This window comes from Pristis pectinata, chromosome 25 (assembly GCF_009764475.1).
Source record: "Pristis pectinata isolate sPriPec2 chromosome 25, sPriPec2.1.pri, whole genome shotgun sequence".
In the NCBI taxonomy this organism is placed as follows: Eukaryota; Metazoa; Chordata; class Chondrichthyes; order Rhinopristiformes; family Pristidae; genus Pristis; species Pristis pectinata.
The window spans coordinates 13,248,587-13,276,576 of NC_067429.1; the positions used below are offsets into that span (position 1 = coordinate 13,248,587).

Below are 27,990 nucleotides of genomic sequence, written 5' to 3' on the forward strand. Positions count from 1 at the left end.
ACTTACATCCTTCACTTCCAGTGTCAACATCAATCCACTTTCCAGCTGGAGTCAGGTGCAGGAATCTCAGCTATATTCCTGCCGTCACCCTCATCCACCCCTCCTCAGAACAGTAGGAGACTGAGATATTACTTCAAAACATTTTTTTCTGATGCAATGATCCAACTTCAAAAAAATCATTTTTACCTTGCTTATAAGGCAAATGACAAAACCTTTTCTTATTTAGAAATATGTGCCTATAAAGTTTATTTTAGAAATAAAGTCAAAAGAATTTAACTCATGCTAAAATATCCACATTATTATTATTACTATAGTAATTTGGACCTTAATGATGCAGTGTAATACTCTGATCTAGGAAATACACATATTTTTCATAACTTTGTAAACAGTCCACAATGAATATTTTTCAGTCAATTATATTGCAAACACATATGTAGCGAATAGCAGTTTTTCTTTAAATAAAATGCTTCCCGTTTCTTTCATAGCTTGAACTTGCATCCTGACAAACTGTGGAATATCTTGGTCAGCCATTTTGGAAGGCCATTATGATGCTTTTTCATGCGCATTTTGTTCGGATTGCTCCTCCTCCTCAGAGCTACTCTCTACATCACTTCGCTCATCTTTAGATACCTAACCATAGAGAAAATCACATTTTAGATTTCAATCAAAAGGCATTCATAATTTTTTTCTGGTGGTTCAGCTACCAGTGCTTTAAAAGAAATAATCCATCACTTAATCACGTTATAGATGTTCTGCACTACCTTCATGGATCTTTATACGCTGTTGTTATATTTTTGTGGTAGAACCTGAATGCATCAATAAGTGGCAGTGGTACATTGCCATCCTGAGCAGGTAAGTGGCAAATAAATAGGAACTGGTGGGAATGCTCTGTTGCAGGGTTAAAGAGAAGGAGAGTGGAAATGGGACTGATGGGATTGCTATGTTGGGAGCTGGCATGGATCTGTGGGCTGAATGGCCTCCTGTGTTGTAATAAGTAAATATAGAGATACAATATGTTATAGGACCAATGAACACGGAGCTGAGAGGTGTCGACACATTCAAGGGTTTTTGAAAGCAAAGATGAGGTTAGAGCTGGAGAGCATCTGCCCAGGCTCTAAAAATTAAAAAAAAACTGTAAATCAGAAAATGCTGGAAACACTGAGCAGGTCCTTGGAGACTAGAAGAATGAGAGATGAAATTATTCAAAAATATGAGATCCTAAAGGGGCTTGATAGGGTAGATGCTGAGATGTTTTCACTAGTCACAAACAAGAGGACATAGCTACAAGATAAGGAGCTGGTCATTTAAAAATGAGGTATTAGAAATGTCTTCTCTCAGAGGGCAGTGAATCTCTGGAATTCTATGCCCCAGAGGGTAGTGGAGGCCAGATCATTAGATATATTTAAGATGCAGTTAGATAAATATTTGAAAGATTGGTAAATTCAGGGTTATAACGAGCTGGCACAGAGGCCGAGGCCAGCATAGATCAGCCATGATCACATTGAACAGCAGAGCAGACTTGAGGACCCTGATGGCCTACTCTGCCTCTATTTTCTTGTGTTCTTGTCTTCTTGTGGCAGCATCTATGGAAAGACGCGCAGTTAATATTTCAGTCCAGGTCATCACATCAAAACCATTCTGATGCAAGGTCTCAGACTTGAAATGCTAACTGCTTCTCTTCCCACAGATGCTGCCTGACCTGCTGAGTGTCTCCAGAATTTTGTTTTTATTTCAGAATCTGCCCAGGATAGATTGTCTGGTAATTAGCCAGTTGAAGAGACTCATTACCTTCACCTTCTCGTGGAATCAGTTATGATGGAAAAAAATGAATCACAATGTCAATTTACATTAGATCTGGAATTGGAAACGAAGGACTTCACTGATAATATGTTAAGAATCTCAGGTTTATGGTCTGAAATGATTAATAACTACTGGCAGAAGAGCGGGTGTGTGATAACCCTCCAACAGCTCCAAGGATGAGGTTGAGACATTGCTGAGGATGAGCAAAAGGGAATTTTTTTTTAAATCCAGAGAGAAAAATGAATGTCTTCCATTCTCCAGTACAATTACATCTTGCCATTATCAGTGGATGCGTTTACCCTGCTTTACAAATGTACAATGTCAAACTCAATGTAATGAAGTTCACGAGCGGCACAGTTAGCGTAATGCTATTACAGCACCAGCGACCTGGGTTCAATTCCTGGTGCTGCCTGTAAGGAGTTTGTACGTTCTCCCCGTGTCTGCATAGGTTTCCTCTGGGTGCTCTGGTTTCCTCCCACATTCCAAAGACATACAGGTTAGGAGCTGTGGGCATGCTATTTTGGCGCCGGAAGAGTAGCGACACTTGCAGGCTGCCCCCAGCACATTCTTAGTAACACAAAAAGACATATTTCACTGTGTGCTTCGATGTACATGTGACTAATAAATAAATATCTTATCATGTTTGATTTTTCGCTTTCACACCTGTCCATAAAGGTAATCCACTAAAAATGATAAACTCATCAGTATCCAGGGAAGATAAGTTACCTTTCCTTTATGAAATGCTTTAAGCACCATACGGATGATAAGGTAGGACCAGTAGATGTGCATAATCAGCAGCGTGATGAGAAGAAGATTTATAAAGCCCCAGATTTTGAATGGTCCAATGATCTCCCAGCTTTCAAAAAATACAGACCTGATGCTCCTGTAAACAAAAACACATCATTGATTTGGAAATAGTTCAAATATGCAACAAAATTTAAATTAGAATGAGAAAATGCATAGATTTGGATCCTCACTATTCCAGCTGAGTAGACCTCTTGTCTTTTCACAGATTTATTGATATCAATTAAATTTTTTAAAAATCAGGCACTTTCTATAAAGTTGGGGAAATCTGCCCTGCCAAGTTACTGCTCATACAGTGAGAACAATTTATGCCAATTATGTGCATCTCCCTAATAATTAAAGTAAAATGAACATGGTTAAAATGCCAGTTCCAATCAAAATGAGAGTCCCATCCCTGGATGAGGCTCAGTGACAATTTGAAAATAGAACACATTAAGTTATTTTAAATTAATCTTTATACATGTCATCTTTTTGCTAAGCTTAAGGCTATGGCACAAATCATTGGGCTCTTGAGAGTAACAGGCTTTTTCAATTCCTAAAGAATGCTTATGTTCTTTGAGTGCAAGGATAGATTCTCATCATTCTTTTTCCACCTCAATTGCTGACAACATGGAAAATAAAGAGTCACAGGTGTCTTTGCAACAGTTGTTGATAGGCATGTAACCTAAGGAATGGCATTAAAAAATCCTCATAAAATAGAGCAACTTAATAGCACCATGCCTGAGAACTAGTGAAATGCAGAACTGATAGGATACACGTCATTTTTCTAGAATCTGAACTTCTGAATTTCATTTTTATAATCAAAATCTGCAAGTTACTAAGCCGTTCCTAAATGTGTGGCAACTTTTGAGTTTCTTTCACTCTTCTGATAGGGATTGAGGATGACTTGTGCCCACTCCAATTGTGAGCATTCTGGGTAGCTAATGAGATCAACGTGGGAACCACAGAAGGTAGTTGATAGCCAAGAGGGCAGGTGGATGGCTAGTTTGCGAGGTGGTCCATTCCTTCTACCATTCATACAGGGCCTCCGTGTGCTCTTAATGTGTGGCACCTCAATTAAAATGCCATCCTGAATATTCCTTCTCCGCTTTGAGCAATCATGGGTCAGAGACCCCCAGGAGTCAGTGAGGATGCTGCACTACCTCGGGGCATCTTTGAGGATTTCCTTGAGTCTTTTCCTCTGTCCTCCTGGTTATCTCTTCTCATGACAGAGTTCAGATTGGAGTGACTGGCATAGAACTTGGGCTATAGAAACTGGACGATCCCAGGTTTTGATTATGTGCTGAATTAGCTAATTTCAGCTTTAGCTGGGGTGGGAAAAAGTAAGCACTGTGCTTTGAGCCTTGATTGTTGAAAAGTTGATGTGTGCGCATATTGAGTGACGTATGGAATAGGCCCAGTTTGATATCATGGTCAAATAACCTGACAATATTCCAAGTCACACACGAAGGTTGAACATTTGGACAAAATACCATACAGTAGTCGGGGTTTATGAAACCACATGGTAGCATGCTTAGAAGAGGAAGGCGAAAATGAAAATTACATGCTCAGAGAAAAATGACATCCTGTAAAAGTGAATAATCTCACTTCCCTATAACTAACATAGATCTGTGAGACGTTTAGGAGGATGTTACTCACGTAATTGGATATATTACCAGACGGGTCACAATGAAGACCACGGCAAACATCAAGAAGAAGATGTTGCAGAGCTTTTGCCATTTAGCATAGTTTGCCATTTTAGCAAGCTAGATTTAAAGGAAAAAATAATTTTGTATCATGAATCTATCAACAAATTTGTAAGAAACATGCCCACATCCAAGCACAAAAGCATACAACTAGCAGGAATTAGTCAATCTAGAAATAAATTATTCAAATCATACAGTCCAAGATGAACAGTTCTGGTCACCACACTACAGGAAGTATATGATTGCCCCTCAACCCATCTAGTCCATGCTGACCTGTTCTGCCTAGTCCGATCTACCTGCATCTGGACCATATCCCTCCAAACCCCTCCCATCCATGTACCGATCCAAACTTCTCTTAAATGTTACAATTGAACCCACATCTACCACTTATGTTGGCAGCTTGTTCCACACTCGCACCACCCTCTGAAGAACTGTCCCCTCAAATTCCTCTTAAATATTTCACCTTTCACCCTAAATCTATGTCCTCTAGTTCTAGTCTCACCCAACCTTAGGGGGAAAAAGTCTGCATGCATTCACCCTATCTATACCCTTCATAATTCTGTATATAAGATCTCCCCTCATTCTCCTGCACTCCAGGGAATAAAGTCCTAACCTATTCAACCTTTCCTTATAACTCAGGTCCTCAAGTCCCGGCAACAGCCTTGTAAATTGTCCTTTCATTTATCAAATGAATTTTTCCTGTCGAATTTCAGTCTTGTTTCTGATCTTAACTTTGGTAGAGTTCAGGTATTTGGCAGTTGAAGGCATGGCTGTTAAACAGTGGAGCAATTAAATATGAAGATGATCAACAGGTTTGGAAATTGTTCTAAAATAGACTGCCATTTTGCAAAATTTTGTGGTGAAAACAAACTAGATTACTACTGTATGTCAAGTAGGAGATTGCTTTCCCCATTGGCAATATGTTCAGATTCAGCATTCATGCAAAGCAAAACATGCCCTGAAGTGTCCTGAAGGTTAATTGGCCAAAACCATCTAATGATCAGATCAATTCTTCATTTTTTAAAGATCCTTTCGAAGTGTTGGATAAAGAAGTATCCATTGGTCAAGAAACTAACTGGTTTGGCTCGAATAAAGGGAGTCTCAGCCCAGGCTAATTAATTAGAAGGAATACCAGGTCAAACAATGGATCAAAATAACAGAAATTTAAAAGAAATTGGAGAATGAAATGTTTAAATACACTCTATAACAAAGAATCTACCAAAGATCAAAGTTAAGATCAATAGCAAGACTGAAATTCAACAGGAAAAATGCATTTGATAAATAGAAGGACAATAGACAAAGTAAGTGTAAAATTATAATGAGAAAAATTAGAAAGTCTAACAGAATATGAAAAGACAGGCAATCAACAAAAAAGTACCAAGTGCTTTTATAAACAGATAAATAAATGGAACGTGAAAAGAGGACCAGAAGCAAGTTAGAGATGAAAGAGCCCTAACGCACTTGTATCATGGAATGGTAGAAATATTTAACCAAAATTTTGTCCTGATCTTTTTTTGTTTTTACACACCATTTGAAAGATATTTGAGGGCAGGAAGAAGCTACAACTGGACAGAAATATATCAGCAATCCTGCATTTGGAAAAATATTAATGGGATCAAAGATGCCAAGCCTAGACCAAATACATTGAAAAATATTGAGGAAGACTGAGGATAATGTGGCAGCAAAATCAGCTATTTACTTTTCACTAATGTTTAGAAAATGGAATTCTATCAAAGTATTGGACAGTAGCAAATGGTACATCCATGTTCAAGAAAAGTGACAGAAATGAGACAGAAAAGTATAAAAGTTATATTACTACAGGTATGTGTGGTAACTTTCAAGGGCAGATCTTGACTTTATACAGAAGTGCAAAACAATTGATAGCACATTCATGGGCCTATTTATATCCCTCACAGTTCTCATGACTTCAATGGAGAAGCAATTAGGCAACTGGTTTTGCAATCACTCTATCTATATTAATGGCCACAAACAATCTGCTGGAGGAACTCAGCAGGCTGAGCAGCATCTGATCAGGGTCATGACCCTTCCCCCTCCCCCACAGATGCTGCTCGACCGGCTGAGTTCCTCCAGCAGATTGTTTGTGGTTCCAGATTTCAGCATCTGCTGTCTATTGTGTCTCCACCCTACCTATACTATTACTTGAAGCCCAGATTTATTCTACAGTTCATAATATGGGATGAAAGTGATCTGTGATCTCTGCTGCTCTTTGACCACATGCTCACCCAGACGTGCTACCACAGCCATGTGACCTTCCTGGGTACCTGCCTCTGCCACCATCTTGTCCCACATGGTTTCCAGCTCCATTTCCAGGCCTCCCAGTTGGCCTCAGCAAGGATCCAAGGTATTCTCCCATCGGATTCCATCATCTTCAGTCCTTTGTCAACTTCACTTATTACCTTCCAACCTCTGACATCATTCCCACTCTCCACACTCCCAGGCTATCACCACCACCCCGCCCCCCCCCCCCCCCACCCCTCACCTGGATCCACCTGCCAGCTCTTGCTCCACGCCTCCCCTCCACCTTTTTATACTGGCTGTCTCCCCTGTCTTCCATCATTCAGTCCAGATGAAGGGTCTCGACCCGAAAGGCTGACTGTCCATTCCCTTCCATAGATGCTGCCTGACCCGCTGAGTTCCTCCAGCACTTTGTGTGCTGCTACAGTCAAGAATGGTCTGTAAAAACAAAACCTTTCTAAGCTAACTCAGCTGAATGTTTTGAGTAAATTAATGTGTGTTAACATGGATATTTTTAAAGTTCATTTATACAGGAATAGGAATCACTGGCAAGGCCAACATTCATTACCATTCCTAACAGTACTTGGGAAGGTAGCGGCAAACTGCCTTCTTGAACTACTGCAGACCATCTGGGGAAGGGGCTCCCAAAGAATTTTTGGAGAGCAGTTCCATGATTTTGACCCAGTGATGATGAAGGAAAGGCAATATGTTTCTAGGTCAGGATGGTTTGCGACTTTGAGGGATAGCTGCAGCTAGTGGTGTTTCTATTCCCTTGGTCTCATTGTCCTTCTTGTTGTAGAGGTCATAGGTTTGGGAAGTGTTGTCAGAGTGAAGAATACATAGTGGATAAAATACATATGGATTTTCTGAAACTATTTGAACTACATTATGAGAATTATCCCAAGAAAATAGATTTTCTTAAAAACAAAACCTTATTTCTTCAAGGACTTTTTTAAAATGGTACCTTCATTCTGAATTATAAACGTCCCTCATTTTGCCTTTAGAATAGATGGTGAAATAATCAGCATCTGGGACATGGTCCACTTACCTCACTGTAGTCACTACATGGCTGCAATTCAGTGGTCAGAACAGTCCTGGAATGTGGATCAATGAGTTTAAGTGATAGTAATAGGGTTGGCATATAGCCTGGCATTGTATGGAAACCTGCTAGATCTGAAAAGAAAATTGCCTGTCCTATACAAAATTGATATGCAACAACAATTTTCCTTAAAAACCAACTATACGGCTGCAGGCCTGGGGCTAGGAATCCCCAGAAGAGCCACAATTCCCTATAAAGGAGTGCCTAAAGACTCAAAGCAAGGATTTAACTCCCTGTGACGTCTAGCTATTTCCTGGGTCACAAGCAATTTTGGGTCCTGTCAGGACAAGGTACCAGCCTTGCTTGGACAGATCACTTGTTGGCATTAGCTGCAATTTCAAAGAACTCTCTTAAAAATCTGTTAGAAGGGGCTTTAAGATGCTATGAATCACTATCCCTACCCCGGTCTCCCTCCCAGATGTTCGAGACAAGCACAGACATGCGACCTTGAGGGTTTCCTAGATAAAGCCAACTCTGCAGTGGTGTTTAATGGTTAACAGGGAAGGAATGTGTCCAGCTTCCTGATTTGGGAGAGAGGGAAATGTTTGACCTCTAAGATTTAAGGGATGAACAGAAGAATTTCGTACAAACACAGTTACAGGAGAGTTTGCCCACTGGGCCTGTGCCTTTCTGTCAGACAACCCGGCCCTCAACCTGCCCCATTCACAAGGTGTCCCCTATTAGAATACAATGCTGGCAACCATGGAGTGCAAATAGAAAAGCCTATAATAGGTTAGATTAAAGGATTGAACACAAGTATTTTTGCTTTTAGAACATACTTTGCTTCACCACAGTTAGCTTTGGGACAGAATTGCCACTGTTTTAACAAAGGTGTTGGATAAGTATTTGAAAAGAGATGAAAGAACACAGACACTAGGATTAAAGTAATCCAGTTAAAGATCAAATAAATGAAGAAGTGGATGAGTCAATGTCCTTCTTCTATAACATCCTTTCCAATGATTGTTTAAAAAGTATTTTAAAAAGATACAACATCTTCAGTTTGGTTGAATGAAAAGAACACCCAGGACCCAGTTAGAGTAATTTAACTATTCAGATGGATGCATTTGCATCTGCTATTTTTAACAATAGTTTTGAAGAACTGCTTTCATCACCCCATTAAATTGTAAGTGATATATATAAATGTGTGTGTAATGTACACCTCTGTGGGAATATCTGTAGCACATTAGTGGAAAGGAGGGAGAGGGGAAATGCTATTAACCGGATACAAAGTGTAGCTAATTGATGCACATTCAAATACCCACCTCTAGAAAAACGTCAGCAGCATCATGCAAGAGGAGAATAATTGTTCCTGCCCGTGTCATGTTAGCAATGTAGGCAATTGTCAGCAGCAGAATGGTGACATGATGATGGACGCACATAACAACAAAATCCTAAAAACAAAGACGTGAAAGTTATCTCGGATTATTTGGATCTTAGATTATTTCAATGCACTTCTGTGAAAGGCAGTTAGTAACACTCCCATGATAAATGTGATAAACTATAGATTGTAGTCAAGCCATGAGTCTTCAACTTGATACCAGTTCTACAGCTCTGGCTTGGATTGGTGAGAGCCCCAAAACAAAAGTTGAACCACAGCATAAAAAATGCCTGTCCATTGAGGTAGTAAAGGAATGTAGGATCCACTGGGAATTTCCTTAAAATTCCACTAAAATTTCAATCACTTAAAGCAAAACCTACTCACTCTGTTGATAATTCATTTAACTACACCATCTGTCCTATGGTATACAATAGTGATAAAGGGTGAAATAATTTTGTGGTTAAATTATTGGATTAATAATTCAGAGGCCTAGACTAATGTTCCTGAGCCTCAGCAGCAGCAGAATTTAAATTCAATTAATCAAATAAATCTGGCATAAAAAGTAGTTTCACCACAGTAACCCTGACGCTACTGAGTGATGCAAAAACCCATCTTGTTCAATAATTCCATCTAGGGAAAGAAATCTGTCTTCCTTAACATTTCAGTACTGTGATCCAGGCACACAGTGATGTGGTTGACTCTTAATTGCCCACTGAAATGCATAACAGCAATAAATGCTGGCCTTGATAATGACACCTTCATCATGGGATGTGGGCAAGGAATCAGATGGGTGAACAGAGGATGTTGAAAGGAGATGGAAGAATAAACATCAAGATAACAATACAGGATTTGTTTGAAAAATTCCAAAGGTTTTATGACTTTATCTAGATAGGTGATTCTCTCTTTATAAAATAAACTACTACTTCTACATTAAATCGTTTCTTTCCATCTCACCCAACCCCAACACCACCACCTCCATCTTGCCCCAACCCTCTGCCAACTCCAACACCTCCTTCAGGCAATGACGTGGGGGAGGGGATGATTTGGCAGATGGCTCAATTTACTTTATTGGGAGCCAGATCAGTGAAGCCTGAATTTTTCAATTGGGACATTGAACCTTAAGGTCTTGGGATCTTCCCATTCAGTCCATACAAACACCTCCGAATGTCGACTACATGTACACACTTACATGGGGCAGTTGAAATTTTCATCCCAAGGTATTGAAAGAGAAGATATCTATATTTTTGAAAGATTGTGAAACAGAGGGTTATGTGGAACTGGCATAGAAGAGGAGCCATGACCATATTAAATGGTGGGGCACATTTAAGGGGTTGGGTGGCCTACTCCTTCTCCTATTTATTTGTGTTCTTGTGTCAGCTCCAGCTGAATGTTATCAGGTGAGGAGCATGTGGGCCTACGGTGCATGACTTGTACAGAGGAACTTTAAACTATAGTACTTCTAACAAGGTACGTTTGCTATGCTATACTATGAAAATCTTGTGTTTGTGATTTGATCTTTCAGCAAGAAGTGTGCTTTATAATCCAATAGTGACTTTTATTTCACAAATTCATTCTTTTGTTCAATTCCACGGTGTCTACTTTTTTGTTCCATGAAAAGGAAAGCTTGGTCAGCCGATGATACATGATTCATCTTTGAAGACAAACTAACAAACAGCTCTCATTACTGATTAAGGCAGACTGTGTAAACTCACAACAACCATAATAAGAATCAGAATCAAAATCAGGCAAGTACTTGGAAACAAAATAATTCCCGAGTAAAATCCATGTAGTAGCAGACGACATTCTTTTAAGATAAACCAGAAGCAATAGTGACCCTTATGTCCACCATCATAATTAAGATTTGGGAAATCGGAAATGAATTACAAGAAACATTTCATTTACAAGTGCAATAGCCTTATTATTGAATTGGTAGGTCATATTTTAACTCATCAAAACAAAGTAATAAATTATGCTCCATTACATTAGTCTATATTATTTATTTATATTCTTGGTTTAGATACAATTGTTATATATTACCAAAACCAACTGGATAGAATACACCATTAAACTTCAATCTGCCGGTTGAATAAATATAGTGTTATATCCCAACAGTGCAGACTCAGGTTTTATCTACCACGTGTTTTCCCTCCTAAAGTATGGTAACTACACTGGATATAAACTGTCAAGTGAGTAACTTAGTGATCTTGATACCAAGCTTGTCCCAAAGTCAGTCAACAAGAAGGTGCTTTCCACAACCTGGACTAAGCATTCCATTGAGTAACTCTACTAGGAAGTACTGGAAAAACTCAGCCCAGACACTAGAAATGAGAGCCATTTGAACAACATACACTATTATAATTTCATCAAAGACACAAGAATGTGAGTCTTACCTTTCTTTTAACATCAAAAAACTGTGAAAATATCAGAGATCCATAGAAAGCAAATTCCATCATGAAGTGTATATAGACTTCAAATGAAAGCTCCTTTGAAACAAAAAATAACAGAATTTAACTTTCAATTCACACAACCTTTGTTTTCATGAGGAATGCTAATATTTTCTTAAAAATAGGCACAAATATGCAGGAAAAATGCCATATATAATTATTGCCCAGAAAGTCACACCAATTGACAGCACTATACACTATATAAGGCAGTGGCCTTCCATTCCACTGCTTCTGAAATACTGCTCCATTGACTTCAATGGAACTGAATTTCCTAAGTAGGATAGAACATGAACGTGAAGCCGCTACCTTACAGCATACCAGAAAGAGGGCAGAGTTACAACCAGGGTTTTTGACCACTGATATGTAAAAGGTTAATCACCCAAATGTTAAGTAATCAGTAGGTCAATAATCACCTGACATTCTATTCAGTTTCTATTTGGTTTCTGGTTAAATGAATATATTTCAAAACTATTCCGTATCTCCTTTTTTCATCTTGTACCAATTTTCAAAATACAGCACTTTTCATTAATTGAATGCAATATCAGCAATAAATGCAAATCCCATAGAATGCATGTCATATGTCCCATGCAACACAAAGTTCTCTGTACTAAAGTCCCACAATATACACTTATCCTACAGTTTTCGGTTGTCGACATGATTGCCTTTGAGCCATAAGTTGTGGAATTAAGCAGTACAATTTGGAGCATTCAAGCCTAAAAATACAATTAAATTGACACTTCAGAGTAATTCGGACGAAGTGTTAAACCATGGCTTATCTACTTTTGCAAGTAACATGCAGATTTTGTGACAACTCTGAAAATACAAGGTGCTTGGGCTAATATTCATGCTTCAACTAACACTAACAAACATTTGTATGGTTTACCTTAACTGCTCTTAGTGGAATCTTGGTGTGTCCAAATTGGCTATTGATTTGATTATGTAACAAAAGTGAAAATACTTCAAAATGATATTATGTTGCATGCAAAATATTTTAGGATGTATTGACTAGATGATACGATGCTATGTATTTTTTTATATAAACTCAGGCAAACATACTTTATCAATACAGGTCCTCCCCAGGTTATGAACGCCCGACTTATGTACAGCCCGTACATATGAACGAGCATTTGGGAGACCAGATTGCTAGCTGCTGTGGGGCTGCAGGTTCTCTAGCCACCTGGGAACTTGGTTTATGGCTGCATTTCTGACTTGCGAACTGTCTGGGTTGCGAACAGTTCATTTGAATGGAATCCTGCCAATAACTGGGGGGGAGGGCATATTTTTAAAAAACATGTTACGCAAACTCTTTTTGCCACTTGACTGGTTTTGTGGTGTTACCTTGCACTCACCATGATCTGTGAAATGGTCGAAGATTGCTTCAACTAGAACCATAATGGTTTGTAAAATGAGGACTCTTTCATTACATCAGCCTAGTCAGACACACACCCATTTTAAGAAAAGCACAAGATCACTTTGGCCCTTCTACATTTGAATAAAATAAACAAAGCTGCATATATGGAGTGTTCACCAATACCACATCCAGTGTATTATCCAAAACTTATGCCAATATGCACATTTATTCAACATTACACTCTTGGACAACCACATTAAACTCTATTTTCAATTTGGCTAAGTTTTTGTCACTTTTCATTTGTATTTAAATAACCTAGTAATGTAAACTCTAAAGTTTATCCTGCAGAAATAAAATGTTGTGAGTACTCTTCTTAAAAGGCAATTTATAGATCTGTATATGCATTTGGGTGGGGTTGGAACACGACGACTCCGAAGCAGCCCACTTAATGCATACTTCAAGTGAAAGAATGTAGCTTCACTTGAAAAAGAAAGTGTTGGAAGGTTGGAGCTGGTAAAACTTGCTCGCTAGGTAGACTCATCACAGCGAGTTCAACTGTCAGTGTGTTCCAACAGGTGCAAATTGTTTAGGCAAGAAAGCGGACACAGGAAGAGAATACTCTTTTAGGAAAAATAAGCTCCGTATAGAACTAAAATAACAGTTTAAGTATTAAAAAAACAGGCTGAAATATCAGAAGGGACAAGCAACAAATTATCAATAAATATGGAAAAGTAATTCTGACAACATAGTGTACAGGTACAGGCCCTCCCTGGGTTATGAACACCCGACTTACGGACTCCTGTACATACAAACGAGTTCCCATAAATATTAGTTAATTTAAATGTGAACCACTCTTCAAGAAAACCGTTTACATGCAACCTCCCTACAGTAACGAGACTCCGTTGTCTCTTGAGAATACAGGCTGTCTGTTTCACCACAGGAGCCACTTAAGAGATTTGCTTTAGAAGTTGACAAGGCAATTGATACTTGTGCATCGGTACTCTGTTAAGCAATGTACTCTGTTAACCACTGATGCTTCAAGGCCATCAAAAGCAGCCATTGAGTGTGGGACATCCTGATCCTGTACCACTGTAACTAGGCAGGAGAAGACAATAAATAAGTGTCCATGTTAATTTGCTCTCATTGAAACCCCCAGGATGAGAAGAGGGAAGGCATTAAGTGGCCATCTCCTGAATTAACACATTGTTAGAGACATATCCCTGCTACTTAATACACAGGTCAAGACCTGTCTATGCTATCAATTAATATTCTGGTTGCTTGGATATCTAAGGATCCGTCCCTCAAGACTGTAACAAAAGAGGTATATTTTGGGTGTCTGGGGTTTTACACTCTGAACCCCTTGGACCAGCCACCAGTATTTGAATATTCACAGGGATTCTATCAGTTGGGATGTACTCCCATTGTAAATATGTAATTTTGCAAAGTTACATGTCCACACACAAAATGTTAAAGTCGGTAACAATAAGTGATTAAATACAGTTATAATTATCTCTGTGTTTGAAAGTATAAAACCTCACTGCACTGCAGAGTGTCAGGAAAGGGAAAAGGGAGTAGAAATAGATTCTCCATAAGACCTGCTTGTGCCAAAAAAAGACTTTTTACATCTACTAGTTTCAGTCTTCAGTGGCTTATTCACAGTCACAACTCCATTCATCACAATGCTGTGGAGGAATGGTTACCATATGAAGTGATCTTGTGTAGTTTCCAACTTATAGATAAAATCATCTTATAGACGTCTGTAAAAATGGAACCCGGGGATGGCCTGTATATGGGGGAAAAAAAACAATTCTAACTTGCTTGGGTTGAGCTGGAAACAGTTGTTTATTAGATTTTAACGGGCATGCAGAGGTGACCACTACGATTAAGTAATGAAATACAATTTGCACGTTGGACTGAAGCTGGATTTAAGTTGGATTAAGCAAAAGCAGAGATAGCAAGTGTGATAAAAGCTCAAATTGTTTGTTTTAGAAACTCAGCTCAATAGGGCGACAACTCTCTTCAATTCTACTTCTCTGGTCTATCCAAGTGGATGAGTGACATATGAATTTGCAGCTCTGAATCATCTTTTCCAGTTGCAAGAGAATGATGCATTTCCTCTATAATCATCAAGCCTGTAATAGGAGCTCATTTTTATCCAGTATCACAGGGTGCAGAAGGCTTTCTTCTGCACTGTCACATATGTTAATCAATGCACAAGACAATTCTTACGTGAAAGGGATAGTTGTACCAGCATTCTTTGCTATCCCACAGCCAGGGACTCTGCAAAAGTAGATAATAAATACAAATTTAAAAATTAATCACATTTTACAGGGTAAGGTACATTTACTTAAAGTAGTCTTTTTCTAAATGTGTCTGTGAAATCAGACACAGAAATAAGGCTGATCAAAAAGAATAAATAAAGTACTAACTTTAAAACTAATCACAAGACAAAGGATTAAACTGAGCAAAGATATCGGGCTGCACTTCTACAGTGTCTTAAACAATGTGGATTTCTTAAAATCCTATTGATGCCTGCTCGATGAGCATCATCAAGATGTAAATCACTGGGACAAAATAAACCCTGCAGACTTCCACTGAGCTGGTTCCTTCCTGCATGACATGACCAGGGTTTGTACTGGAGTTGCAGACTAAAGAGTGATTATAAATTAACCAATCTGTAAATTTGTGTAATTGCACTGAGCAGATAATAGTTGAGCTTTCAAAATCAAAGAATCTAAGGGAATTTATCCACAGAGTTTACTGAACCATGTAGCCCATAAGCTCCCAAAGTTGATCCCTACTCTGTATTGAGTTGGCAGAAATCCAGATGGTAAATAGAAGACAGCAAGGCTATTAGCTAGCTTCAATGCTATTAGACTGTGATGGGAGAGGAGGAAAAAAATCCAGGTTTCCCAGTGACTTCCAACAACCAATGTGAATATGAAGTATGAGCGAAACATGATCTGATTCTGTGGTGGTACCCCGGCAATAAAACAGCTTGCTGACCATCACCAGCGAGACTCTGCTTTCAATAATGGCCACTTGAGTCAGGTAGTGCCTGTAGAACCAGAGTCCAGCAAAGAATGAACATTTTCAAGAAAGGAAAGGACAAGAGTGGAGAAAATTGGCATGGGCAATTTTAAAATTACATAACAATATGAAAGTTACATGACACTGAAAAGTCTATTTTCCACACAATTCCAATCCATTGCTCCTACATGTTCCAACCTAAATAATGGGAACCAAAGTGATGCTTCCTTACCTTTGACAGGTAGTAAAAACTGAACGAGAAGGCCCATAAATAGAAACTGAACTTCCACCTACAAGCAGAAAATTAAAGCTGTATTAGCACTGCAAAACATTTTCAAGTAAAGAAATATTTTTCTTTAGATGCCTCCCTTTGTGTTTACTTCCAAATTAAACTGCTGCTCATTATTTATCAAGCTCTGTTGGGATACTGCATGCCATTAAATGCCATTTTAAAACAAAAATCAGAGCTCTTAAAATGAGTTTCATTGCACAGTTTCTCAGCATTTTTCAGTCCCAGTAAGGCCTGTGTCTGGTTGGACACACTCCTGAAGGTGTTATCATATCTCCTGCCTCCAACCTCTCCGTCCCTTAGTTATTCATCAGTCAACACCTCCTCATGTCAAACAGTTATCTGATAAACTATTCATTGCCCATTTTTATTATTCTTGATTGTCAAACAAACATTTCCCTAATAGATCCTGATGAAGGGTCTCGATCTGAAATGTTGACTGTCCATTTCCCTCCATAGATGCCGCCTGACCCGCTGAGTTCCTCCAGCTTATTCTGTGTTGCTCCAGATTTCCAGCATCTGTAGTCCCTTGTGTCTCCATCAAACAGTTCCCTGTATTTGATATCACAATGTCTAAACAAAAAAAAGCACCCATGACAATTTTAAAAGCTCTATTTTTAAGCACCTCTCTGATTTTTCCTGAGGGTTGCTTGCTGTCATGTCCTGAAGACAACAGTGCAATCCTGGGAGAGTTGGCAACCTCAGTCTCAGTGGCACTTAAACTGCCTACAACTGAATAAGCAAGTCTATGATCTAGCTTCAAAACTATTAGACTGTAATGGACCTCCTTTGGTCATCCCCACGCCAAGAGTTGTTGTCTGACCTAGCCCCCTATCCCCACTAAGGCTCAATCCTCTGACAACAACAGGGCAATCCCCACCCACAGCCCCACCCCCTTTCAACCAGGTTTTGAACATCCTATAGCCTGCCCTCACTTTGCCACCTATGTCCGGGCATAAGGGGGAGTGTGCAGAGGAAAAAGTACAATTCTGAACCTGTGGTACCCAAGGGACCGCAGTGTGCAGTGGTGGGCCCATGATGAAAACTGCTTGACAATTTCTCGGCCATAATGCAAATTTAGGCAACTGCCAGAGCCACTTAAGAAATTACCCTACTCAAATTATGTCCAAGACATTTCAGGTGGCCTTGGAATATAGGACATTAATCCCTCAACTTGGGCTATTTTCTATCATTTTACACCCACAAAAACCTGTCTGTCAGGTGAGCTGTCAGGTCAGGTGAAGAACTAAGGCCCCACCCGTTTTCTCAGGCTGGCACACACAAAAAAAAATTCCATGACACAATTTCAAAGAAGAACAGGGACTGTCCTTGGTAATACACAAAACGCTGGAGGAACTCAGCGGGTCAGGCAGCATCTATGGAGGGAAGTAGACAGTCGACGGTTTGGATCAAGACCCTTCATCAGGATCCATTAGGGAAATGTTTGTTTGACAATCAAGAATAATAAAAATGGGCAATGAATAGTTTATCAGATATCTGTTTGACATAAGGTTTTGATTGATGAATAACTGAGGGACAGTTGGCGTTTGGGATTGAGACCCTTCTTCTCGTCCTTGGCATCCTACTTAGTAAGAAATACCAACTTCTAGAGCCCTGTACTGTAAAGGTATGTCTGGCCTCTGTCCTCTGGAATCCCTGCAGCTAGGTCTACTTGTCAGCTTTGGTTCATTTTTGTTAGATCTGATTAGTCCTAACTTCTGTGGGATAAATATACATATAATGTAGAAAATTATGTTTTGGTGGTTTCCTTTACTTGAGATTTGAAAATTACGTATGTCATTCTGCCAATTAGTGAGGTTAGCAAGGGAATTTTAAACTGATTAGCCTAACCTCACTAATTGGCAGAATGGCATTTGCAATTTTCCAATCTATAATTCCCGATAGTCACCCAAAGCACTGACTTACACCTTTTGCCTCCATAGATGCTGATTGACCCACTGAGTTCTTCCAATGTTCTTTTATTGTTCTAGATTCCAGTATCTGCGGTCTCTTTAGCCATCAACATAATAGAGATATTTAAAATCTTAAAGAAACACACAGTGTAGATAGAGAGAAACTCTTCCCATTTGTTAGTGGAGGTGGTTGGGGGCAAAGTCAATAACTAGGGCACATAGAATGAAGGCAAAAGAACCAAAACAAGTGAAAAGGGGTAAGATGTATTTTTTTTTAAACACAAATGGAGTAGTTAGGATGTGGAATGTACTGGCAGGGGGAATAGTGGAGGCAAATTAGATAGTACCATTCAAAGTGGAGTAGGATAAATACATGAGAGGAAATAATTTGCAAAGCCATGGGGAGTGGTGGGGGAGTGAAACTACCTGGACGGCTCTTGTTCAGTACAGACTCAACAGGCCAAACAGCCCCTTTCCATGCCATAACCATTCAGATTCTGTGATCATCAGTCAACGTTACTGAGACTGCTTAGCTGTCAGTATTTTATTGCTATTTGCAATAGCTTACTTTGCACAAACCAGCAACCACATTTCTTACGTTACAACTTTACTTCAAGGAAACCTCATTGGTTATAAATAAAAAAACTTGGGGGTGTCTTGAAAGCGGCTAGATAAATACTAATATTTCTTTATATACTAACGTGCATAATTAAGTCCAATTTCTGCATTTTTCACATTTATAAATAAAAATTAAATCTTTCCATACTGACATCAAATTTTTGACATCATTATATAAAAGATTCTCTTTATAAAAACTTTATAGATTTGTCTTATTAATTACCTCATTTACTTCCAGGCCTACAATTTTATTTTCAATTTCACCTTCTTAGGCACTGGAAAACTGATCAGATGTCAGAGAAAGCTAGGATCACTTGTGACTGTTGCAAGGAAACACCTCCACAGTTTCTTTTCAGAACCCTTCTCCCAGTTCTTGCCTCAGCCTGCATGTCTCAGATCAAGGAATGCAGAGAGCGATCGATTGTATCTACACCACACCGTAACAATGGACTTGCACATTTCCACCATTGCATCTTAATCTGAGAAGCAATCTACACCAATGCATGCCATGCACCACTTAAAATCTATTCATCAAAGGCACTAAATGTGGTACAGATGCTTTGCTTCAGGGAGGTGAAGGAAATCAGCATTAGAATCATGAGTGTTTCCAGAGTGCTGGTAAGGAGACTTCAGAAGCCACTCTCTCACCCTCTTGCTTTGGATGGAGTACAAAATGGAAAAACAAAACAACTCACTACAAGTGGAGAACATTAAATATTTCTTGAGTTCTCGATATGATACTTTAGAAAAAGAATGATAAGCAAAAATCAGTTACATGCTCTCGCAGAACTTTGTCAAGAGACTTGGCTTGTCCTGGTATCGCCGCAACTTGAACCATTGTATCACTTTCTTTGTATCCCAATCTAGCTGTTTTGCCAAACGAGTCAGATGGTTTTTACCAGGTTCCTAAAAGTTAATTAAAATGACCAGGTAAAATCAGTAAATATCAAATAATTTCTCTGGATTACAAATTCCCAGTAGACACAGTTGTAGACATTTGAAACAGTATCAACATGTAATTTGAAGTGTGGAATCCTCAGAAAAAAAATCAATATGGGGGGGGGGGAGGGAAGGAGGAGAAAGGAAGACAAATAAACAACATGTTAGTTGACCTTTATAGCTCACCTTACCACACCGAGTAGTTTCATCACAAACTCCCATAATTTTTCCATCTTCACTCTGCCTAAACACAATGATTGCTGAAACACTCAAATGCCTTTGTGACATTCAGGCTTAATTATTTTAAGCTTTTCTGCCTGGTCTACCATCCTCCAAAATCTGTCTTCTGCTCTTCCAAGCTCTGCTGTTCATATTTTAGCCAAATCAAATTCTGCTCACCAAACATTCCTGTCCTTGCTGAACAACACTGGCTTCCCAAGACCTCAAATGTAAAATCCTTTTGCAGCCTGGTTCTTACACAGGTCTGAATCCTTCTCCAGTCTTAAGATCCCTTCCCTCCCAAAACTCATTCTTCTGACTGGCATTTTTGTATCTCTTCAGCATTATTGGCAATGCCTTCAGCCATGTAGGTCCTATCCTCTGGTAATCCTGCTCCAAACCCCTTTACCACTGTCATCCTCTAATGGCCCTTATGAAAACCCTCTACTTTGTTCAATTTGTTTGTTACCCCACCTATTATCATTTTCTTTGGTTTGGTATTCATATTTTTTTTAATCAATACATCTCTTTGAAGTCCCTTGGAATATTTTTAATATTAAAAAAACGAATGCTGAGCTTTATGTAAAATAAGACTTTATTTTCTGTTTGCAAATATTTGGTTAAAATATTTTTATTACAAGAGTTTTAATTTAGACTTGATCGTATAATCTTACCGTGGTTATATCTCTGAACACTTTTTCAAGAACAATATTTTGCTGAGCCTTCTGGATAGGCCTACAGTCCACTCCAAGGAGTTTAGCAAATGGCGCTGCAATAAACCTAAAATATTAAGAATTGAAAAGTTGAACATACACCAATTAACAAAGGTTAAACTCCATGCTATCACTATACAGCTTTAATAAAATAAAAATAACCCCATAAATGTGCAATTCCAATCTGATGGGACTGCATTTAATCCTTCCAAAATGTGACCATAGCAATTGCCAGGGTCAATCAGTGATAGCATCAGATATGGCTACACTTATGAAATATGCATTAATCTATTAAACTAAAACAGCTTTGCACATTTTAATGTTGTAATATACTCATATTTGATACTTGTATAAATAGTATTCCTCTAAATCATGATTTATTTTGTTTCCAGTGTAGATTTATTACATGTTATTGTGGGCACAATATATTTAAAGCCTGTGACCAGCTCATAGAAAGGAATACAACTGTTATTGCTGCTTGGATTGGAGGGCATGTGCTATGAGGAGAGGTTAGCCAAACTCGGGTTGTTTTCTCTGGAGCAGTGGAGGCTGATGGGAAACCTGACAGAAGTTTGTAAGATTATGAGTGGCATAGACAGAATAGACAGCTGGTATCTTTTTCCCAGGGTTGAAATGTCTAATACTAGAGGACATGCATTTAAGGTGAGAGGGGGTAAGTTCAAAGGAGATATGTGGGGCAAGTTTTGTTTTAGTGGTAGGTGCCTGGAATGCACTGTCAGAGGCAGTAGTGGAGGCAAATATGACAGGTGTTTAAGAAGCTCTTAGATAAACACATGAATGTACAGAGAATGGAGGGATTATGGTCATTGTGTGGGCAGAAGGGCTTAGTTTAGTTAGGTGTTTAATTATTAGTTTAATTAGTTTGGCCCAACATTGTGGGCTGAAGCGCCTGTTCCTGTGCTGTACTGTTCTATAGTCTATGTTTTATGTAACACATTATTGAAATAACAAGCATGGGTAACATAATACAAAGATTAAATTCTAATATTTGTGAAGAAACATTTTTCAAAAAATAGTTAAAGGCAATTGGGCCAAAAGGTTTTTGTCTGCTATTGAAGGACGTTTATAACTATTTATAAAAGAAGAATTTTCTAACACTGGTTGATAGCATGAAGTGATTCATGTTACACCTCTCCAGCACATTTGAGGTGTGGGGTGCAGAGCAAGTGTTTTCTAAATCACTCCCTCACCTAGATAAGGGCAAAAAAATTAAGGGATTAGGAAAGTTTAAAAAAATGGTAAACCAAAGACAAACTGTGAAACTAAATTAAAAAAAGAATTTAAACCGAAAAAAGGGGCTGTCGTCCCTGTGATCCTTGCGCATAATGATTGCCTAGTCAACATTGTTAAAAAAGATTATCTATTTGTGCAAGCTTGTTAAGCACAAATTGGCTGCCTTGTTGAATACACTAATTATAGTGACTTCATTAAAGAAATACTTAAATGGTTGTGAAGCACTTTCCCACATTAGAACATTGTGAAAGGCACAATATAAATAAATGCAAGCAGCTATTCTTTTTCTTAAGGAATAAGTCAAAGCCATTGAAAATGTGCAGGTGTGATGTTTTAAAATATATGCATAGGTATGAAGAGAATCTGGAAAATCAATTGATCAGAGAAGATTAAGAGGAAACATGAAAAAACATCATTTATAACACTTTGATAAGCTGGGAGCTCATAAGGAGAAAGGTATTTTCACTTGATGGGGTGCTAATAGCTAGAGAGAATAAATTTAAGGTTACTGAAACTAACAAAAATGTTAGCAAGTGCAATGACTGCCAGAACTGGTAATCACTCCACTGTTGGCAGTCATACCTTTGGCTTACTCGGCCTTAGACCCTGCAGTTCTCTTCCCAAGTAACTTACTTCTCTCTCTTCGTTCAAGACTCTCCTTAAAACTTACCCATTTACAGTTTTTCAGTCAAATTTTGTTTGATAACACTCCCATAAATCACCTTTGAAGATTTTATCAAACTAAAAGGCACTACATAATTGAATGCTGTTGTTGCTAGCAGCTTTTTTTAAAAAGGCAAGAAAAATTAAAACAGGATACGAGTATACAATTGGCTTTCTCTTTCAAGGATGGACCAGATGGTATCCTTCTAAGCCGTAAAATGCTATCATTCTTTGTGTGCTCTGAGATTTGGGGATACTCATTCTAAGCTTAGCTCATCTCAGTCACTGAATATGTAATGATATTGCTGGAAAATGGGAGGACATACAACTCAGAATTGTTATCGCAGTTGGTGCTAAATTAGTTGTGTATTAAATTTGCAAGACCCTGTTTCCAAATATTTTCAAGAGTCTCTGTATCTAAACAGTGGAGGGTTCTTGTGCATGAAGTTATTTTGACAGCCTCCCCTCCTTGGACTCTGCCTTTACCTCTCGCTGTCTTGATGAAGCAGCCAGCATAACCAAAGACCCCACCCACCCGGGTCATTCGCTCTTCTCTCCTCTTCCATCGGGTAGAAGCCTGAGGGCATGTAACACCAGACTTAAGACAGCTTCTACCCCACTATGATAAGACTATTGAATGATTCCCTTATACGATGGGATGGACCCTGACCTCACGATCTACCTTGTTGTGACCTTGCACCTTATTGCACTGAACTTTCTCTGTAGCTGTGACACTTTACTCTGTACTGTTATTGGTTTTACCTATACTACATCAATGCACCCTGTACTACCTCAAGGCACTCTGTACTAACCCAATGTAACTGCACTGTGCAATGAATTGATCTGTACGATTGGTATGCAAGACAAGTTTTTCACTGTAACTCGGTACAAGTGACAATAATAAACCAATACCAATACCAATCAAGGGAACTTGGCCATAGAAATAACAATTAAATGCATTGTTTCATAACACGATAGTGAATTTGAAATTCCTTTTCATGTCTTTGTCCTCCATATCACAAATATGTCTTTTTTGTTGCCACTCAGTGGTGTCCCTTCTAATTTTATCTAATGCTCTCTAAAGGTATGCAACCATCCACACACACCTCAAATACTTTCTGAAATTGATAATCATCATCTACTATCATGTGGACCCTGACTTGTGAGGATATGCAAATCGCATTGGACAGGCAAATGTGATTTGACCAAGCATGTATCTTGACATTAATCTGTGTAGCAAACTTTCTGGCTTTCAATGTCCAAGCAAATTTACACAGGAATTGGATAGCAGAGAAGATGCCTCCAAAGTTGGATTTCCTATTCCCATCAAGGGGTTGCTGCTGATGTGTTAGTTGCCAACTCAAGTGAAAATTTGGCGTAAGCAATAAATGCAAACAGTAAAGCCCACAGCTTAGAAATTAATTTAAAACAAACACACAAGGCACAGAGGTTGGGCATGAATACTCTTCTGACCAACCTCATACTTTCCAAACGCCACATAACTGAGCCGATATCCTAACTGTCTTCACATCTGTCCCCACACCAGCCCGATGCTCACTGAGTAATGTTGGCTGCTGATGCTTCAAGAAACAAGCAGGAATACAACTACTTCTTCCAAAACTCAGGAATAAAAATTAATCTGGTGCATGAGATTATCAACATTCAAGCACAACAGTTTCCCTAATGAACTTTTAATAATCTTTTGACTAATTATTTCCTTCAGTTCCTAATTTTTTCCCAGATGTTTGATTCTCCAGTATGTCTGGCAGGATTTCTGCATTTTCTTCCCTTGAAGGCAGTTGCAAAATAATTATCTAATTCTGCTGCTATTTCTTTTTTTTTCCCCATTATAAATCCTCCTTCTATCTCTGTCTCTAGCAGTCTCACACTTACCCTCCCTAGTTTTATCCTTTTCGTGTACTTATAAAACCTCTTGCTGTCTTTTTTAAATGTTTTTTTGCCATACTACTCTCATATTCTGCTTTGCCTTTTAAAATCAATTTCTCGATCCTCCTTTACTGACTTCTAAAATGCACCCAATGCTCAGGCCTAGTGCTTTTTCTGGCAACTTTATAAGCCTCCTCCTTTGATTTAATACTATTTTTAAGTTCTCATGTCAGCCATGGATGAATTGCTTTTCCTGTTGGGTTTTTTGTGCCTTAAAAAAGAATATATATTTTTTGCAACTTATGCAATATTTCTTTAAATGGTAACCATTGCCTGTCCACTATAATATCTCCCAATGTATTCTCCCAGTCAACTGTAGCCAATGCTCCTTTCATACCACATAGTTTTTTTTAAGCTTAAGACCCTAGTTCCCTTGTTTCATTGGGTTAAAATCCATTCTTCCCCAAAGGCCCATGGCAAGAAGATTATCAGTTAACCCTTTCTCAATGAAGAAAACAAAATTCAAAATAGCTTTTTCCCTTGTCGGTTTCATCACATATACATTCTATGAATGCATTGTCCACTTTATTACAACAAATTTGATTAGTCCTGTCTATATGTATAGATTGGAGTCTCTCACTGTATTACCTATGTTATATGCACTTCTAATTTCCTGACTTATGGCATGCCTAATATTACAACTCCTATTTGGTGATCAGTAAATAACTCTTACTTAATGTTTTCCATCTTTTGCTATTTTGTAGCTCAACCCAATTTGATTCTAGTTCTATGTCATGATCTGTCAAGGTTATTCTTCAACATTTTACTGATAACTTCCTTTATTAATAGAGCTACAGCCATCCCTTTTTTTTTCTTTTTGCTTATCCTTTCTAAATGTTGAATACCATGAAATATTTAATTCCTACCTTTGGTCTCCTTGCAGCCATGTTTACGTAATGGCAATGAGATCATGCCTGTTATTTTTGTTTGTACATTAATACATTTACTTTCATGCAAATGCTGCAGACAATCAGGTACATCATCTTTAATTTTGTCATTTTAATGTTTTTCTGTACTTTGACTCCCTTTGCTTCTTGACTTTGGCTTTTGCTGTCCACTTATTTCACTTACTGCTTCACTAACTCTGCTTTTCTCCTTCCCAAATTCCCTTTGAAGTTCACATCTCCCTACCAAGCTAGTTTAAAACTTCCCAATAGCACTAGCAAACTCCCCTGCAAGGATATTGCATGCTCTCCCCATCTAGGCCATGAAGTCATACCAAAGATATTCAATCAAGTTTAAGTGCTTCAGCAGGATTTCCTCTGCTCTGGAGACCTTGATGCTTTTCAGTTGTTGGATGGGCGTAGTAACCTCTTGATGACTGGGGTGGTGCAGAGACTGAGGTAAATAGCATGCTGTGGAATGGAGTAAAGGACACATGAGTCAAAGACATGATTCTCAGTTCAGAAGTTCTTTGAAGTGCTCCTTCTGGAGAGTCTGACTACCTCCTAGTCTTTCATAAGCTCTCCTCTATTCTTGGCTCCTAGTGGAGTTTGTCCTTATGCCAGGCATGATCTTGACAATGTCCATAAGTGATTATCAGCTGGTTGTTGGGTTCCTATGCTCTTTCCACCTGCTGTTACTTATTCTTTAGGTCACAGATATTTTGTTGATCTCAGTATTCAGATGCCAGCAGATCTGTTTTTCTCCTCGTCAAGACATGATGATATTGCAAATCTTAGAACATTTGGTGTTTAGATTAATTAGCTCCTGGATCTCTGGTCATTCTCATCAAACCAGTCTCAGTATGTTATGTTAAAGAAGCCAAGAGGTTCTTCACAAGAAATAATCATAGCAGACCAGGAGCCATGGAGGGTCTGTGGCTCCTGTTGGCTGGAAATCATCAGGTTGTGTGTGAGATGCTAACCGAGTAGAGCTTTGTTTGGAGGGTCTGAGTCCTTGACATTGCTTCTGTTATCACTGCCATTAAGAGCCAGGTTGATGGAGGTGACAGATCGCATTAGGAGTGATCCATTCAACAGCCATTGGCTCCTCTTAGGACACGTATGATGCAGACACCCCTATGCTCCCTCCTTTAGATAATGACATAATCTAACAGATGCCAATGCTTGAAGCAAGGGCATTACCAGGAGGCCTTGTTTCTCGATTTGAACCAAACTGTAGACAAGACCATGTTCCAAACATCTTATCGGTGGAACTCTATTGGAGTTAGCTTTCTTTACTTCTTCATTGTCAATTATAGTGCTCTGGAGCTTCATGTCCTTTCTTTCTGACTCCAGCATTGTTATTACTAAGGTGGATCAATTAACCTCCCATTGGGACTCTGGCCAGGGATTGCTCAACTGCAGTAGAATTTCTCCTTGACCTCACCTGTTCTGCTTTAGAGTGAGCTGGATGGCCACGACACAATTGCTGGGATTCCAAACTAGCTTATTCTTGATGGCACAGCACAACCTACACCATGAAGGCACTTTTCCCTTGTGTTTTGCCCATCCTGAGGAAAAGATAGCCATGATTAACCGTTCCTAAAGTTCCAGATCCCAAAGTTCACACTGCAGAGCAGAAGATGCAAGTATGTGAATTCTTTTAACGTGTGGTACCTGGTGCATATCAGTTACTGCACAGTCTTGTCACAGTGATGTATTGGTTCAATAGCAAGTTGGTCCAAGATGACTGGAGACCAGGCTCACTGCGTTGACTTAACATACTACACATGTGGTCACGTACATACACACACATGCCAGCTCTCCTTCCACTAATCCCCCTGTTTTCTTCTAATTACCTCTCTCCTCCCTAAACTCCCCCTAATTAAGTCTACCCTCTCCCACTCAATGACTTCTCCCCTCCCTCTGCTCTCCCTTCCCCTAATTACCCTTCCTTTGGTTCTTCATTCCACTGACATCTCTCCCTTGGTATTGGTATATTATTGTCCATAATTACTCTATCCCACCCCCGGGCTCTCCCTGCCCCTAAGTATCTCTACCACCCCCCCCCCCCCGCTCTCCCTTCCCCTTCCTCCCCAAACTTCCCCAGTGCCCGCCACCCTCAGTCTTCCACCACGAACTGCAATCGCCTAGCGACGTCTATCGGTAGCACATTGCTTTGATGCGTATTTGTAAAGTTGGGAGTTCCGAGCTGATCTGACACGGTCTCCCTTCGTAAATTATGAGGATTTTAAAAAGGGGTGTTGATTCGAAATTACAAAATAACATATATTTCAAAAATCCTTCGTCACGACTTTTTCACACACTAAAAATGGGTTAGCTTGGCAGCAAAAGAAAAATCCACGTAGACAAGATTGCATTTGCCCTGTCTGCTGGTGAGTGCATGTCCCTCTCCCTTTACCTCTCAAAAAGAAGCCGTAACACGTAGATAGCCCAAGTCCAGGGCAAAAGAAAGTATAGATCCTTGAGCCGGGGATAGACTGGGTTCTGCGAATCTTCCAGCTGTGCCCTGCTGACGTTCTGTGGAAGCCAGAATCCCTCGTCCCAGACTGAAATAGAAAGCCACAGCGGCAGCCAAGCGCTGCCCTCCATCGCCGGAGCTGCCAAACACACACACACTCACACAGCAAGTCTGAGCCTTGCAACGAACGTGACCTCTGCCGTTCTGTACCATCGATTGGTTAAACATATTCGAAAACAAATTCCTGCCTCGAGATCCACAAACCAGCGCACCATTTTGTAT

At 39.2% G+C, this 27,990-nt stretch overlaps 1 protein-coding gene across 1 annotated transcript; it reads right to left on the reverse strand.

Moving 5' to 3' along the window:
* Positions 1–118: 118 nt before the first annotated feature.
* Positions 119–27,990, reverse strand: LOC127582876 (ceramide synthase 6-like). The gene is made up of 10 exons (XM_052038499.1): positions 27,649–27,990; positions 20,440–20,545; positions 19,383–19,513; positions 16,020–16,077; positions 14,987–15,037; positions 11,353–11,445; positions 8,907–9,035; positions 4,243–4,349; positions 2,527–2,683; positions 119–630 (listed from the first exon to the last, which is right to left on the reverse strand). The coding sequence occupies exons 1-10, from the start codon at positions 27,837–27,839 to the stop codon at positions 544–546; spliced, it is 1,110 nt and encodes a 369-aa protein (XP_051894459.1). The 5' UTR covers positions 27,840–27,990; the 3' UTR covers positions 119–543.

What these genes read in the sequence shown, in the direction of transcription:
- LOC127582876 (XM_052038499.1), bottom strand. Translation starts at nt 27,839, where the DNA reads ATGGAGGGCAGCGCTTGGCTGCCGCTGTGGCTTTCTATTTCAGTCTGG. An exon ending in TGTTCAGAGATATAACCACG is followed by an intron (nt 19,514 to 20,439) that starts GTAAGATTATAC and finishes ATTAACTTTTAG; the next exon opens with GAACCTGGTAAAAACCATCT. An exon ending in CTGCTGACGTTTTTCTAGAG is followed by an intron (nt 4,350 to 8,906) that starts GTGGGTATTTGA and finishes CTTTAAATCTAG; the next exon opens with CTTGCTAAAATGGCAAACTA.